General features: G+C 38.1%; 1 protein-coding gene across 1 annotated transcript in view; it reads left to right on the top strand.

The window, feature by feature from the left end:
• The window catches only part of FAM185A (family with sequence similarity 185, member A), a 40,169-nt gene that overhangs the window by 21,110 nt on the left and 2,636 nt on the right, over positions 1-16,423 (top strand). The window contains exons 7-8 of the mRNA XM_009573767.1: positions 7,549-7,644; positions 10,001-10,135. Of these exons, the coding sequence (XP_009572062.1) occupies positions 7,549-7,644; positions 10,001-10,135 (231 nt within the window). The remainder of the gene's footprint in view (positions 1-7,548; positions 7,645-10,000; positions 10,136-16,423) is intronic.

Below are 16,423 nucleotides of genomic sequence, written 5' to 3'. Positions count from 1 at the left end.
CAGTTAACTGAAAAAATGCACTCCTCTCTAGATTTTTGGGGATGTATCCTTTGCTTTTGAGAGATTTATTTACAAGTCAGCTTGAGTTGAGACTGCTGGATTTTTTTCAAAATATTTTGGAGAAAATACAAGCGATTGTATTCAGTTTCTTATTCTTGTATAATTCTGCATTAAAACAGGAAACCAATGCTGTTGTCTCTCCCTTTAATTTTCTACTTTTTTATTATTTAAAGAATAGTTTTATTTGTTTTTTTCTTTATTTTGGTATTACTTGTTTGTATAAACCTATTTTTATTTTTTGAAGACTCTACCCACAATTCAGTCCGATTTTATGCATCTGGCATGTGGCAGCATTTCACACTGACATTGTTAAAATACAAAAGTAGGGGTTATTCTTTCTTTTTCTATACTGTGAACTTTGTTAGTCACTGACAAATTGTTCTCCAACCCTATACTAGAAGCTTCCTACTTCTAACAAATGTTCAATGGGTTTTGAATGACTTCTTAATTTAAAACAACCAGACCTATTTTTACTTCTAGCTTAAGTTACTATGTAAAATAGTCATTAGAAACCTGAATTATCTTACAAAAAGTAATGGAGTATTTTGTTTTTAGAACTAGCTTAATCTTTTAAACTTTTATTTGGTAAATTCATAGGAAAACTCAGGTTGGAAGAGATCTCCGGAAGTTGCAGAATCATAGGATGGTTGAGGTTGGAAGGGACTTCTGGAGGTCATCTTGTCCAGCCCCCTTGCTCAAGCAGTCTCTAGTCTCCAACCTCCTGCTCAAAGCCATGCCAACTGTGAGGTTGCTCAGGGTTTTATCCTGTGATCTTGAAAACCTCCAAGGATGCAGACTGTACAGCCTCTCTGGGCAAACTGTTCCATTGCTTGACTGTCCTCAGGGTGAAAAAGATTTTCCTTCTATCCAGACTGAAACTCTCTTTTTTCAACTTATGTCTGTTATCTATTGTGCTCTCGTCATGCACCACTCTGAGGAGCCTGGCTTTGTCTTCTTAATCACCCCCCTCACAGATACTAGGGGGCTGTCAGGTCCTGAAGCAGTCAGTTCTCCAGGCTGAGCAAGCCCTCATCCCTCAGCCTCTCCTGATGGGGAAGGTGTTCCATGCCCTCACTATCTCGGTGCTTCTCTGCTGAATTCACTCCAGTTTATTCATATCTCCTTTCTCTTGGGAGCCCCAACACTGGATGCTGTATTCCAGGTGTGGTCTAATAAGTGCTGAGTAGAGGGGAATAATCCCTTCCCTTGATACACTGGCCATGCTCCAGTTAATACTGCCAAGGATACTGCTGGACTTCTTTTCTGCCAGGGCACACTGCTGGCTCATGTACAGTCCTGCTAGAATTTGCTTATTTCTCAATATTTTTAGTATGGTCTGATTATGTATTCTCTACTCTGCTGCCAAGCCAAATTTTCCCCTACCAGCTCCAAAAGATACTGTTTTTCCATATGGATTATTTATGTTTAACTCAATTATGCATTGAAGAAATGAATCTTCTGCGTTTGGTATAGTCAGAAACGATAAAGCTTATGGTGGTTGTTTCATTTCAGAGGGGAGGAAACAACCTTAACCAGCTTATGGGCACCAGGGACTTATTCTGTCAAGGAAAACTGTATATTGAGATCCAAGAAACTCTAATTACTTTTTAAAAAATATATCAGTGTCAGTTTGCCTTATTCTGCTAATTTTGTTCTTCAGTAACCCACACTAGACCTGAAGGCTTTAGTGACTTGCTGTGATGCTCACTGTCTTAAATCAACTGAAACCTAACAATTAAGAATATTTCAACTTTCTCAAAAACATAAATTTCAGTATAGTCCTGACATGAAAGTGAACTGAAGTGTCTGAGATCCTCCATTGTGATGAGTGTCATCATAAGGCAATTCCCTAGTACTGAGACAAAACACGAAAGTTTTATTTTAAGAAGGGAATCAATTATGGAAAACAAAACAAAAAAACCCACCAGTTTTGGGTAACTGAAAAAAAGAACAATAAACAACTTAGTGTATTTAGAAGTAATGCTGCATCTGTGAGTTTTGTCTTGAGGATTCAGTTTTTAATATGTGATCTAGGGAATTTTAAAATTAAAAACCACATTTCTGAATTCCATTAAAGGCATTTACTGTACTTCATAAAGTACAGCTCTTAAGTAAAAAAAAAAAAAAAAAAATCCATGCACATACTTGTCTCTTAATAGCAATTAGTTTTATTGATCTAGTCTTTGCCATTCTCTTGATATATGTTAATGTTCTGGCTCTCATTTTAAGTGTCCTTCATCTTCCAACCTTGTATCTCAGAACTTGACCTTCTTCTGTGTTCTGCTGATGACAGACCTGTAATTTTTTTTCCCATTGTTCCCATGCTTTCTTCCACACCATCCTATACTAAGGCTTCTGCTCTCCACATAGGTTGGAATCAGCTGCTTTTTCTTATCCCTCAGGTGTCAGGTTATGAAAAATGAAAGTTTAAAAAAAAAAAAAAGTCCACTATGAGTTAATATCTACTGAGTTACTACTTGGTTTTATCATCAGTCTTTGTTTCCGTGTTTCCCTTCCCTCTCTGTGTCCTTTCGAATTTAGATTATATAGCATTCTGGACAGAGTTTATGTCCTGTAGAAACTACTTCCACAAATTGGAGCATACAGAAAAAGTAGCTGCTGCCTGAAAACAATGGCGTTTTCCTTGCAGCTTGGAAGAATAAACTTTTTTATTTCTGTATGTGTTCCATTAGCAATAAACAATTTTTGGTGATGTTACATCATGTATGTATTATAGCATCTAATATCATGGTGCTGAAGATTCTGGATGTTGTTACATTAATACTTAAGTTTATATTGTATTTGGAGCAATTTTTTTTTTTTTTTTTTACTCTTAGAATAAAGAGTATTTCAGTTGGAAGGGACCTACAATGATCATCTAGTCCAACTTCCTGACCGCTTCAGGGCTGACCAAAAGCTAAAGCATGTTATTAAGGGCATTGTCCAAATGCCTCTTAAACACTGACAGGCTTGGGGCATTGACCACCTCTCTAGGCAGCCTGTTCCAGTGTTAGACTACCCTCTCAGTAAAGAAACACTTCCTAATGTCCAGTCTAAACCTCCCCTGGCACAGCTTGAACCAATCCCACACGTCCTATCACCAGATCCCAGGGAGAAGAGCTAAGCCCCTCCCTCTCCGCTTCCCCTCCTCAGGAAGCTGTAGAGAGCAACGAGGTCGCCCCTCAGCCTCCTTTTCTCCAAACTAGACAAGCCCAAAGTCCTTAGCTGATCCTCATAGGACATGCCTTCCAGCCCTTTCACCAGCTTTGTTGCCCTCGGGATGCATTCAAGGACATCCTTCTTAAATTGTGGGGCCCATGGGGTTCCTGCCAGTCCATTTCTCCAGCCTGTCCAGTTCCCTCTGGATGGCAGCATCACCTTTTGGCATATCAGCCACTCTTCCCAGTTTGGTGTCATCAGAAAATTGCTGAGGGTACACTCTGCTCCATCATCCAGATCATTAATGAAGATGTTAAACAGGCCTGGGCCCAGTATTGACCCTGGAGTTCACTGCTAGTTACTGGCCTCCAACTCAAGGCTCACAGATGAGCAGTTTTACATAATTTATTGAAACTTCCACAGGAGGTTTTGTGGGGATTTCGTATTATTGACAGTCGTGTTCCTGACTAGATGCACATACCTCTTCAGAAGTTGCTTTCACCCTAGTAGTGTCTTAAACATTTAAAATAGTAGAGACCTATAGCTAATTGGTTTGCAGAGATGATTAACACAGAGTATGATAGTCTGTGGAAGAAGATGCATAGATGTAGATAGATATTCAAAGGGGAAGATCCCATTTGATGTACAGTAGGTCAGAGGCTTATCAGGGTGAAGTTGTACTTGGCACATTGTGTTATGGTACAGGACTGAGGCATGTAATGATTTTTTTTTTTGGAACAGAGTAAGTTATCCAAAAGAGACTATAACCTTTAAAACCAATAGATATAACTTTAAAATCGAGGTAGAAAATAGATCATTTAGAGGTAAAAGGATAATCTGGACAATTTAGTTAGCAAAGGAATTGTTTTCATGAGAGATTTCTTTGCTTTCTGTGTTACATCATTTGTTTTGCCAGGTCTGGATGGTGAGTATGGTAAGGACTGCTAATGATTTCTTTAGTAGTATGTGCAATTGGTCTATTTAATGTATGCATTTCAGTTTCTCATAATATTTTTATGTGACAGTTTTAGAACAATGAACTAAAACAAAATTGACCAGTCTTTATCAACAAACAATATGGCCAATTAAGTAGGAATTAAATCTTCCTCACACTTCAGATATGTTGGAATCTTATACTTTCTCCTATCTTTAACCAAATCATAATAACTATTTTATATTTTCCTATTGAAATCAGTTTTGTCACTGATTTTAACATGAGCAAGGTCAGTCATTATGTGCCATTAGGAAAAGTGCATATGTTTTTGCTTAGATTAAAGGAAAGATCACTTGTGTTTAATCCTTTCTTCAGTACTTGTCTTTATAAAATGGAGGAAGAAGAGATACTAAATGTTGCGAATGATGTTTCAGTTTTGTTACCTTTGGGCCTTTCAGTGATCATCAATTGTATAGCCTTTCTCAAGTTATGTGACTTAGGTCTTATTCTTCAAGCTGTACTTATTTTTCAGAAAGCTTAATAAAAACTTTGTCAAGGACATCTTGCTTCACTGTTCCCACCAGCTTCCCCCCCCCCTTTTTTTTTCCTGTACCAGTAACTTCTGAAATAGCTGAAGTTGCTCAAGAGTGACCATCTGTTCTGTTTCCAGTAGAACAATTCATCCTTGTATTTCTCTTTGACTTGTCAGTCCTTAGCAAACTCTGAATTCAAACTATGCACTTTTTTCTTGTTTTTACCTTCAGTTATTCACATGGATCTCAGCTAACATTGGATGTATATTTAAAAATAAATTGCCTTAGTTTTGTTCTGTCATAACTGTAAAATATGTATTGTCTCCATTATTTCAGTTATGTATTTTGTCCTACCAGATTGTGTTACTTTTTCTTGTTGAAATATTTATTTATTTATTTAAATTTGGCCTTTTTTGTTATATAACCTCATCTTTGCTGTTTTTAATCCATTTTCTGTTTTTTCCCTTCTCATTTGTTTAGAGTTACAGAGACACAAAACTTAAACAGCATTGTTAATAGACTTTGCAGAAGTGATGAACAACTTTAAATCTCTTGGCGTTCTTATTTGTATCTAAGCATTTGTATTTAATATCATATCCATAAAATTCTTTCCATAAATCATATTCAGTTTTTTCCATAAAATATATTTCATGTTACTTCTGTAGATCAAAGCTAAACAGGTATTGTAATGTCAGCTTTGGTATTTGGTTAATGCTACTGAAGTTCTCAGTGTTTTTGAAACTTTGCTGTATTTTCTTCTTCATATAAAAGAAACTTCTGTTCAGTGGTGTACTCTGGGAGTCAAAATCTGGGAAGTCATCCTCCCAAAACAGTGTTCCGCTTTCCCTCAAGTTGTTTTTTGTTTTGTGGGGTTTTTTTTGTTTTTTACTTTCAAGGTAAATCTGTGCCTTGGTGAACCTATGCCTACTGCCCTCTTCTTGCATCCTTTATTCTGTTTATGCCTTCTGCAAACAGAATCCAGTCTCTCTCACAAAATTAGAGTTCTTTTTTTATGTACGTAAATATATATGTATAAAATTGAAAATCTAGAAGGAAACTCTGTTCAGTCTTGAAGTAGGGCTAATAGATTTGCAAAAGGCATCTTCCCCCTGTAAAGAATCTCACAAGAGCTGCTTTTGCATTTGAAGAATGGGAAGAGGGAGGATTCACTGAATAAACATTGGTCCCTGTAAAGTACCATCAGCTGGTGGTATTGTACTGACTGTTAGCAGTTGTTCTCCCTGGAGAGGGTTGCTGTCCTATCACAGGAGACTCTTCTTTCTTCATAGTGCAGGTAAAGAAACTAATTGCATGTTTTGTTTAAAGCAGAAGAGTCAGAGGCTGGGTATTTCCTGTATCTGTTGCCAACAAAACCTCTGTCAAGGTTATGTGGAGTCTCAGTGTTTGGCTGTTACTAGATTTGATTTCAGTCTACTGAGATGGGAAAAACATTCCCATCCAATTCTAGTCGTTATTGTTTTCTTGTTAGTCAAAGACAGTCTCAGTTTCTCAGCTGACTAAATAAGGATTGGCTACTTTTTTTTTAAATTCCTTTCCCCTCCAAAGAAATCAGTTTTAGCTGTGGGATAATAATCCCTTTCTGTGTTTTTACTTTTGTATGTAGTGCACTGATCTTCTACATCTGTGCTTGAGATCTGGCATCAGAAAAGCTCTAGATGAGTGTGTTTAGAGCTAAAACTGTATGGCAAGTTTAAGGCATTAATGCTAGACATCCTTGTTATAATTAATCAACTTCATTCTCTCATTAATGTTTTTACTTTTTAAAATGGAAGTTTCATTCAGGTTTGACTTTGTTATTTTACCTAGTTGTGAAAGTTTGACTGTGTTTCTTTTTCTGTGCACATCCAGAAACTAAAAAAACCAGGCTCTATTAGTATTTCAAGATTTCTTGCCAATACTTTCATTTCTAGCAGTGTATCTAAAAAGATATTTCACTGACTGCCTTTTGCTTATGTTCACACATAATTTTTTTATGCTTCTCTAGAGTTGCTTCATAATTTCTTTGCAATTTTTATCAGCTATAGGTCTGTTCAGTAGTTCAAAAGTTAACTCTTTAGGACTTTACGGTAATATTGTGGAAATATGTGTATTTAAAACTGGAATATATTGCAAGTAATTAAAGACTACTTCTCAAGTATACAATTAAGGCTTCTTAAAGGCTTTCTATTTGTAAAAAGATTTCTTCAGAAGGTTTTGTTATCATAAATTTCAGCTAGTAAGGTATAGAAGAAAATGTAGGTGTCTCTATTCCAGGGCAAAGAACAGATGTTGTTTTCCTATGTATATTAAAGTGCAATAGTTATCTCAAATACTTGTTTAAAATGCAGATGTAGTGAATCAGACTTTATGAAACCTTATAACACAGTTGTTCTGTGTAACAACATGTTACAATGCACAACTGCTTGTTGTTTGCATGGGGTAGCTTTCCTGGGTAAAGTTCTCCCTGTGCAGAGTTTGAGCAAATGAACTCTTTTGGAAACTAAAATAGATCTTAGTTTTCAAATTTTGTGTTTGATCTTTGCATGAAGATGAATTCATCCTTGTAGAAAGAGGGGAGTGTTGTTGAGGCCTTGTAGATGCTACAAGTCCAGCAACACCTGCAGGGCTATGGCCTTGGGACCGGTGTATGCTGCAATTCTGGACTGGAAAGATAAGTTTTTTCAGAAACCTGTTTTTCTAAGAGAAGTCTGATATTCAGTAAATGAATATAAGATGCTTCTCAAACACAGAAGAATTGACAAAATCAGTTCAAAGTACAAAGAAAGATTCTAGCAAATTTTTATTTTAAAAGAGTGAATGATACACAAGTTCTTTTATTTCCTTTTTCTTTTGTTTTTTTAGATTCATCAGATGGAAGTCTAAAAGCTTCTACACATCATGGGGCAATAGACGTTTATGTCAGTCAATTAAGAAAAGTGGATCTGCAATCCCAGAAAGGTTAGCAAACTAAAAAAATATTTTTTGTGGCAGCTTATGATGTAAAAGGAGAGGGGGTAAGGGGCTTTTTTGTTTATCTGTCTGGAAAAAATGAGTTTGTGATTGTTGGTTATCTACATTCCTTTTTACCTCATTAATAGAAAATGTGTATAAATACTTATAATACAGTAAACTCTGTAAGGGGCAATGATTACAGAATGGATTACAGAATTTTTTTATTTTTCAATACTTTCTTTTTGTCTTGGCAATCTGCCCAGCACAATTCTGCAGAATTGACTTGGATTACAATCTTCCTTTGCCTTGAGCACAGTTTACTCCATGGTGCTGATATATGTATGTGCGGAGTGACAACCATCACATGTTTACATTTCTTTTTCCTGCCTTTTCCTGGTGAAATGTCCCATTATTGAAATTGGAAGTCAGAAAAACAAAGATGAGAGGGCTTTACCCTACCATTCTTCCTTTTTTTTAGTCCTGGTTACTCACTAGAATTTCACTTCTTAATTAAAAGCTCACTCCTAAAGTTGGATTCATAGTTTTACAATATTGTATGTTCTGAATGGCAAATAACAAAGCCCTGAATACATCTTGTTAGTCCTAGTTTTGCAAAAAAAACCCCACTACAGTATTTCTATAGTTGACTTTAACATTGTATCAGACACTTCAGGTGGTTTAAATGAACATGGTATTTGGTACTCTTCTCTTGTTGTCTGTGAGACAATGCCTGTTAAAGGGCCTGACAAGGCCCTATTAAAACCTAGCAGTTACTCAGAAGGGGAATAATGAAGGGAATGCATTGAAATCACTTGTGTGCCATTCTTCTGTACAAGCTATTCTGGTTCCATTAGTGCAAAGAAATTTATTCCTAGAAGTTTATTCAAAGAAATTATTTCCTAGTTACCTTTTGAATCGCTTAATGCTAAGTTATGTCTCTTTGAATTAGCAGCAAAGAGGAATGTATTTCATAAAATTAATGTTATTTTCAAAACATTGCCTGACATCTCTTCTGGCAGCACAGTTTAGTAAAGGCAAAGTTGATGAAGTTCTGTTTTCTTTTACCCCGTAAATCCAGAGTAACTGCTGACAGCTGCAGTGTAGAAAATGTCCCATTCGTGATAAATTAGCTGCATGTGTGTTGGACTTTATGAGTCACATCACTGAGCAGCTCTCCAAGGAGGACCCAAAGATGAAGACCTTTTCCCTTTCTTATTGTAGGGCTTTTGTGTACCCAGCAAAATCTAGGCCTAAATTATACTGACAGTTATTTGTTCATCAGGACTGTCACAAGCAAGTGATTCTGCTGAATTTAAATTGCATAGCTAGGGTTGCTTTCTGACTGCTACTTAGTGGTTATAACTTTGGTTTTCTTATCATGTTCTGCTTCAGCTTTTGGGGTGTATTTAAAGAAACTTTCTTATGTTTTTCTGAATGTTGGAAATGGGCAAAAACTAAGGAGCACATATACAGAAAGTGTATTCTAAATTTTGGTAGGTTTTTGTTTTAATGTATAGGGCACAGCTTCCAAACATTGTGACTGAGTAATTCCAAATATGACTAACGTGGGGGCCAAGCGTCTGCCTTCAGTCTCATGCACAGAAGCACATGTGTAGGGGAAGCAGAAATCAGAATTTCTGTTTTTAATTTCAAGGGTAGAATTATTCGGGCCACCAAAGCTGCAATTTTGCTAGTAGTTTAGATTTTAGTGATACATCGTCTAAACTGGTTAGTGACTTTTGAGACTGCATCTGTTCAAGGATGTGAGCAGCTGGCCCTGTGCAGTAAAGCAAAGACAATTGCTAGCGTTAACAGTATGTGAGCGGCATCTCACTGTTCCAGAGGAGCGGTTCTTTCATAATGTGCCATGCAGTGGCTGGATTAATCATCAAATCCCATCTCCTGTCCTTGCTTAGGAGTGTAAATATGCAACTAGAAGATGAAACTAAAGTCATAATAATTGTGAGATCTATATTTGCTTCCCTTGGTCATTCCTGTAATAAGATCCTCTACCAAGAGCCGTTGCTAGCAGTATATGTCAATGTTAATTTTCATGTTTGCCCAGGAAATACTGTGATACTGTTTTCTACATATGACATACAGTATTCTGGTTATGATAAATGAAGATGTCTTCATTTATCCTTTCAGAGACAAAAAAAAGAGGTTATTGTGTCTGAAGGCTCTTAACAAAAAAAACCCCAAACAAACCAAAAAACAAAACAAAACCCCAAAACCACCACAACCCAAACCAATGAAAACCCACAAACAAACGATGATTTGATTCATGTTAGCTAAATAATTGCCTGTTTCATGCTTTGATCTCAATGTTAAACTAACTAGCTTTCATTTAAATTTATACCAGGTTCTATTACAGTCAAGGTACCTGCCTCTCTCAAAGCCTATTTACAGTTGTCTGGAAGAAAAGTGGATGTGAGCTCAGAGATCCAGTTAAAAGAAACACAGAGTGCCTCCAAAGATGATCACGTAACTATAAGTGGTAAGGCTTACTAATCTTGGCTTCCAATAAATGTCTGTCTGGCCTTAGTCAAAGGCATCCACATTTCCTTATGAGTTTATTGCTCTTGGCTGCTGCTTCTTTCATCTGTTTCAGGTTCAAATGTTTGCTTGTGCCATTGTACTCCCCGTGTTACTGGATGACTTCTTCATTTTGTTTGGTAAATGACTTGTGAATGCAAACAACTGCTTCTCTAACAAAAGTCTTAGAGCCAAATTCATCCTCAGCATTATTCCAGTGAATTTGTGGGAGGTAATCCAGGGCTGAATTTGACCTATTGCTTTGTTGGCTTAGACAGTCACATATAATAAATTGCCAAGGAATGTCTTTTAAAAATATAATGAAAAGTTTTCTCTGTGTATCTCTGTTGGGTGGAAGAGGGAAGTAAAATACGGCATATTTATAAACGTATAGTATAAATGTTAAACAGTGCAGGATAGGCTGAGAAATGATGGGTGGGAGATAACTAGGAGAAGAGCAGAAGAAGCTGGAGCATGGAGGAATAGAGAGTACATGGAAGGATGCCTGCGATTACTGGAAACATTTTTCTAATGCATTTAAAATTGAACTCGGGAATCCCAAGTCTTGCTGTTTCCTGCTTTTGAAAACAGTTGTATTCATTCATCGTCAGGGTGTGTATTTCTCTCCTCCTCTCCAGACGTGTCTATCTAGAAGTTAAGGCTGTTGCTGTTACCAATTACTCAGTTTGCTCAAGAGGAAACATTAACGTAATGTGTTTGAAGGCTCCAGCTTTGTTTTTGAACATGTTATGTCAGTGTGACCTGCTATGATAGCAGATTGGGTGAGGCTTTGAGTTTGTCTTTGGTTTTAAACCTAAGAAAATATGCACAAAACTTCTTTTCCTCCCACATGTAAGATGATAATCTCAAAGTCAGGAAATGTTAGAAGTGTATGCACATAATTTTAATATGTAGTCTGCTTACATGACATAGTAGTCTTGAAATGTATAGGTGTATCTCTTCCTGTCTTGAAGAGCAACTAGCATTTAAATTTACTAGTCGTTATTAAATACAAGTTTTTTAAAAAACATGGTTAGAAGTTCTCAGGCTAGAAACCTGTGGAAGGACCCCAGATTCCAGCAAGGCTCTATGGAATGAATTGCCTCACATCTCCCAGTGAAGGAGGACCACTGGCCAGTCAATCATCTTGTTATTCTGGCAGCATTAAAGATAAGAGTGGTGTTTGAAATATACACAGCTGAATGGCTTCTTTGGTTTCACGACCCAGTCAGTGTTTATGTAGGACAGTCATCGCTGAAGTGGATGCAATTTTTCAACCCACCATTCTGTATGGAAATGATCTTGGCAGTTGAGGCCAAAAGCGGCTCTAATTAGTTAACCCTCAAATATACATACCCCAAAAGGCATGGAAATCAGCAAAAATTATGTAGAGGCAACAGCATTAGGCCACTGATTATCAGTTGTTTAAAGAGGTTACGGCATTGAACAAAAAATTTATTAAACATTGTTCATAATACAGGTGAATGAAAAATATATCCTGGAATCGATTTTCTGCAGGATACAATTCAGCTAAACTAGTGCTGGCCTGAACATATCTTCATCTGTCTTTATACCTGGCATTTAGCTTTGCTAAGTGTTTTCTCACATAATGTAACCAATAATTTGTAGCAGCTCTCTCCTCCCTTTTCTTCACTGGTCAGTAAGAAGCAACACACCTGAAGGGAGATGAAGTAGTTGGTTTTAACCTGTGCTTTGCTCCTTTTCTTACCCTTTTGAAAACCTTTTTGAAAAAACCCTTTCTTTGCCAAGTCAGTAACATTCCTTTGGCATGGCAAGGGAGATGCTTCCTGCTTCTCCTTCTCTTTACCTTATCCCATGGGGACAGTGTATTCTTTCTGCAGGCCAAGCACTTGTCCCCTCATTCTCAACAATCTCTTCTTCTTGAAGTTGGTATTTGAGAATTTTCATGTACAAGTAGATTCTGAAGTAATTAAAAATCATTTAATGCTGTTTCTATATCATGGAAACATTATCCACTGTTGAAGTTTTAGGTTCAGAGTCTATAGCTGTCCTTCTGCTGCAACTAAAGAAATATAAAATGGAGAGAAAAGAGGGGTTTTGCCAAGTGGAAAAAAAATCTGAATCACAAGAGCATGGCAGTTTAGATTTTTATGCTTCTGAGCTCAAAGGTTAGTTTAAAAATAGATGATTTTTCAGAAACTGGCCAATTCTCGTGTGGATAACACAGGAACCAGCTGCTTTCAGGAAGCTTTACTTGCCTCTCGGAATATTGTGAGAGATCTTAGAGAAAAGGCTCTCCAGTGGGAAGTCATGGTAGAGTTCTATGACTTGGGTAAACATGCACCTAGTCTGTCACCTGCTCTAGGAAAGCCTTCCCTACTGCTGTTACAGCAGCTATGATGTACATATCACCTTGCTTCATAGCTCCCATCTCCACGCTGAGTGGGGAAGTCAGTACACTGCAATCCCACAAGCAGTCAACCTCCAGGGTTTTGCAAGATAGCCAAGGAATAGAGCGGGATTTAATCAAAGCAAGAAGATGAAAGCCTGGAGTGAGTGCTCTAGACGCTCTCTAGATGAGAGCATGAAAAGGTGTTTTGCTCTTTTAGAAAAGGAAGGGACTTTCCTGCAAAATTGGGATGCTTACTGAGAAAGGGAAGGAACTAGAGAGCAGTGCCAGGGAGTTTACTCTTCAGAATAATTTGCAAGGATAAGGCATCTTTTTCTATTGACATCAGTAGGCACTCTTAGAAGTAGTATGTATGGTATAATGAAATCTGTTATAAAACCAGATTTTTCATGCTAAGCACTGGTCCAGCTTCCATCCGTGAAAGCCTTTATTCGGCCGTCTAGTTTGAGAGTGCCTGAGTAACTCCAGTAACTTCTGATGGCCATCATGTCAAAGCATTCTTTTCCTTTACCTGGCAAAGAGGGTAGGAAGAAAGGATTCTCCTTAGCCCTTGCTGCTCCATGTCTGTGCCTTCCCTGTGTCTCCAGGTCTGCCTGTATTCTTAAATCAGCTGATTTAAGAAGCTTGTAGAGATCATTAACTATATCTGGAACTATATATGGTAAGAGGAAGGGTAGCAGGCTAAAAAGTGTTAAATATTCAAGCAGAAAAGGAGCTTAGGAGACTGTCATGCCAAGGGGTTACAAACATGTTGAAGGGCAGGGTCAAAATTCAAATAATCTTGATTTATATGCTTTTTAGGCCATTTTTCTAAGAAATCCTTTTAAGTTCAAAGTACAAAGGTAGGAATAATTACCTGTGTGGTTCCAAGAGGAGGAGTATTTCAATAAAAACATCAGGAAACAGGAAACAATGTTACACAGTTGCAAAAAATAAACAGTGTAAAACTCAAAATAATCCCTTGGCTTTACATGGCATTAGTAATACTTTGCTGGAAGGTGTCCAGTTTTCAGTACTGTACTTCAAAAAGGATGTGGACAACTGTAGAGACTCCAAAGGAGAACACATGATCAGAGGCCTAAAAAAGTGATTTATGAGGGAAGACTGAAGAAAAGTGTTGTTTTTCTCTAACGAAGAGAAGACTGAGAGAAGATAAGATGCACTTTTCCAGTATGTAAGAAATTGCTGCAGAGATTAAAGAAATAAATTGTTCTCTGTCCACTGGTGATAGGACTAGAAATTATGATTTGACCTTATGGTAAAGAAAACTTAGCTAAGTATTAAGATAAACTTTCTGGTAGTAAGCACCAGTAAGCACTGGTGAGGCCATAGGACTGTCAGTACTGCAGATTGTGAAGAACAGGCTAGGCAAGCATGTCAGGTTAAATACAGTGCATCCTAGGAGGTTGCTTTCAGCCCTGTTTTCTCTTGTCCTAAGTTCATGTGACCATCTGCTCTCACCCACACTCCAAAGGAAGGTTATGAGGCATGTGGATGGATAAATTTGGGGACTAAATGAATGCAGCCAGTGGCATGCTTCCGCCCACTTCCATTGCCAACTAGTGTGTTGGCAACTGTAAGCTTGCTGGAAAAAGTCTTGCAATCATTCAGAGACTTTCTTTGTATCCTTGTAGCTGATGGTGTCAATTTCCAAATCTAATTGTCTGGAATATAACACATCCCCCTTCTTTTTTTTTTTTTTTTTTCCCTTTTCTTAAAAACTATGTAAGTCTTCCATCTCTGAGTGGTGCCAGGGACTCATCTGATTCCAGATCTTTCTCCATCCCTGGCCCCAGTTCTAGTGCCAAGTTCATATCCAGCGGCAACCTTTGACCTGATGCCATCTATCTGCTTGGTGCTGAGTGAGCTTTTAACTTTGGCAGTCACTTGCTCCATCTGTTTTCAGCACTTGCGTGAGTTTCCTTGGTAAAAGTCCCACAGTATCACCGGTGCTTCTCAGAGGCTGTGGATGTTTGTCTTTGTAGGTTATTGTGTCTCCCTATTCTTACTTTCTCAAGTTGGCAAACCAACCTCTTTGTATTTTCCATCCTCTTACAAAGAACACACTCTTTGGGAATGATTGTCTTCTCCCAGGTCGAGACGTTCTTGCTCCCTGTTTCATCCAGCATGACAACAGTTGCAGCAGTTAACAGGATTTTTAGCCTTTGGTACTAATCCCACCCCATCTACAGCACTGGAGCTTTGCTGAGCCAGTGTTCCTGAACACTGTTCCTCTCAGAGCCATGCCTTCTGGTGACCATGTACACAGGTAATAGGGGACTGTCTTTCATGTTAACTTACACCTTCCTTCAGATGTCTGTCCTGGGGATGGAGAGGAATCTCCTGTTGTCTTCTCTAACCCCCTTTTTCATGTGAAAGTTTCCAGATAGATGTTGTCTCTATCTTTTGGGTTGATCCAGCATCCAATTATTCTTTTGATCACTAGAAACTCCTTAGATGGCCTTCTGGAGAGAGTCAGCCTATCTAATTACCAGATTCCCTTGAAAAGATGGGCATTGATACCACTGTCCTATCTCTGGGTTTCTCTTAATAACTTCAAGTCTTTTCACTGTTTGGTTCTCCAAGTAGATTGTGGTGAGAAGCACCTTTCTCCTTACAACAATCATTTGCTCAGGCATACCCTGAAATAATTAGGCTTTCATGTCTGCGTGAGGCTAGATCTGGATTACCCTCTGGAACATAGGGGATTTAGACAGATGTTTCCTACCTTGGTGTCCTTCAGGAATAACTTACTTCTCACTGCTCACAGAATGGCTCCTCATCCAGTAGTACTGGGAGAGCAGCCTATGAGATGCTGTGGACTTGGCCTGTAGGATTGCTTCAAAGCCAGCGTGAAAGGAGGGAGCTGACTGCATGAGTCTCGTACGCTGTGTACAAGGCTTTGCGGATGTGTTTAACTACTTTTGTTATCGGAAATTCTATATTGTTTACTTTAAGGTAATTTCTGTGGTTTTAGCTGGTTTTAGAGTTCCAGGGTTAAATACAAACACAGCTGAAGGGGCAGTGAATAATGTGAGGCAAGCAACTTGCCTTTAAATGGGAGATAACTGAAAGAGCTTGTGTTATGGCAGTCTGCTGAAACTTAAGTTTCTCCTGAAACTTAACAGCTGTCTGAGTGTAGCACTCCTTCTCCCACTGTGCAGCTGACTTGGATCTGTTGCATTCAGAGTTACGGTTCTGATCCCAGGAGTAACACTATCCGCTGTCGTGTCCATCCGTGCTTTCTCTTTTCTCAAGGCACTTCTTCAAAACTTTCCTTCCTTCCTAGAAGCAATTTTTATTGACTCTTTGCCACTAGAATTAAGTGGGAAGAGCTTTGTTTTACAGTGTCCCTCTAAACACTGTGCCTCTGTGAAGCCTTGATCCTTAAGCAGTATCTTAAAGAAACAAACAAAGACCCAGGTTGTATCTGGAAAAGATTACATTCCTTCAAGTCAAATAGAAAGTTCATCCAACATTTATAAAACACATTGGACGAGATGCTATCCTACAGATTTTTATTGGTTTCAGCTTGCATTTAACTCAAGCTGTTCACAGCCTTTTTGAGATATATCACAGCCATAACACCACCAGTGACAAACATTTAAAATATGCTCATCTTCATGTGTTTTGTGATAGAATAGAGCTCTCTATTCACTTGCCTTCCTGGAGGCTGGAGAAGTCAATATTTCACTGCATAACGTTCTGCAAAGGTGTTCTCCGCCTTTAGACACACATGGGAAAAAAAACTTTTTCCTGGACATTAAATTGAAGAAGTGGCCACGCAGCATACTGGTGCATCTGTCTTCTCCTGAGCTCATGCGGTTGTCTTGACTGGTGGGTTTTGAAATGAAAATG

Source organism: Fulmarus glacialis, unplaced genomic scaffold, assembly GCF_000690835.1.
Source record: "Fulmarus glacialis isolate BGI_N327 unplaced genomic scaffold, ASM69083v1 scaffold4903, whole genome shotgun sequence".
Lineage (NCBI taxonomy): Eukaryota > Metazoa > Chordata > Aves > Procellariiformes > Procellariidae > Fulmarus > Fulmarus glacialis.
This window is presented reverse-complemented; position numbering and strand designations above follow the sequence as displayed.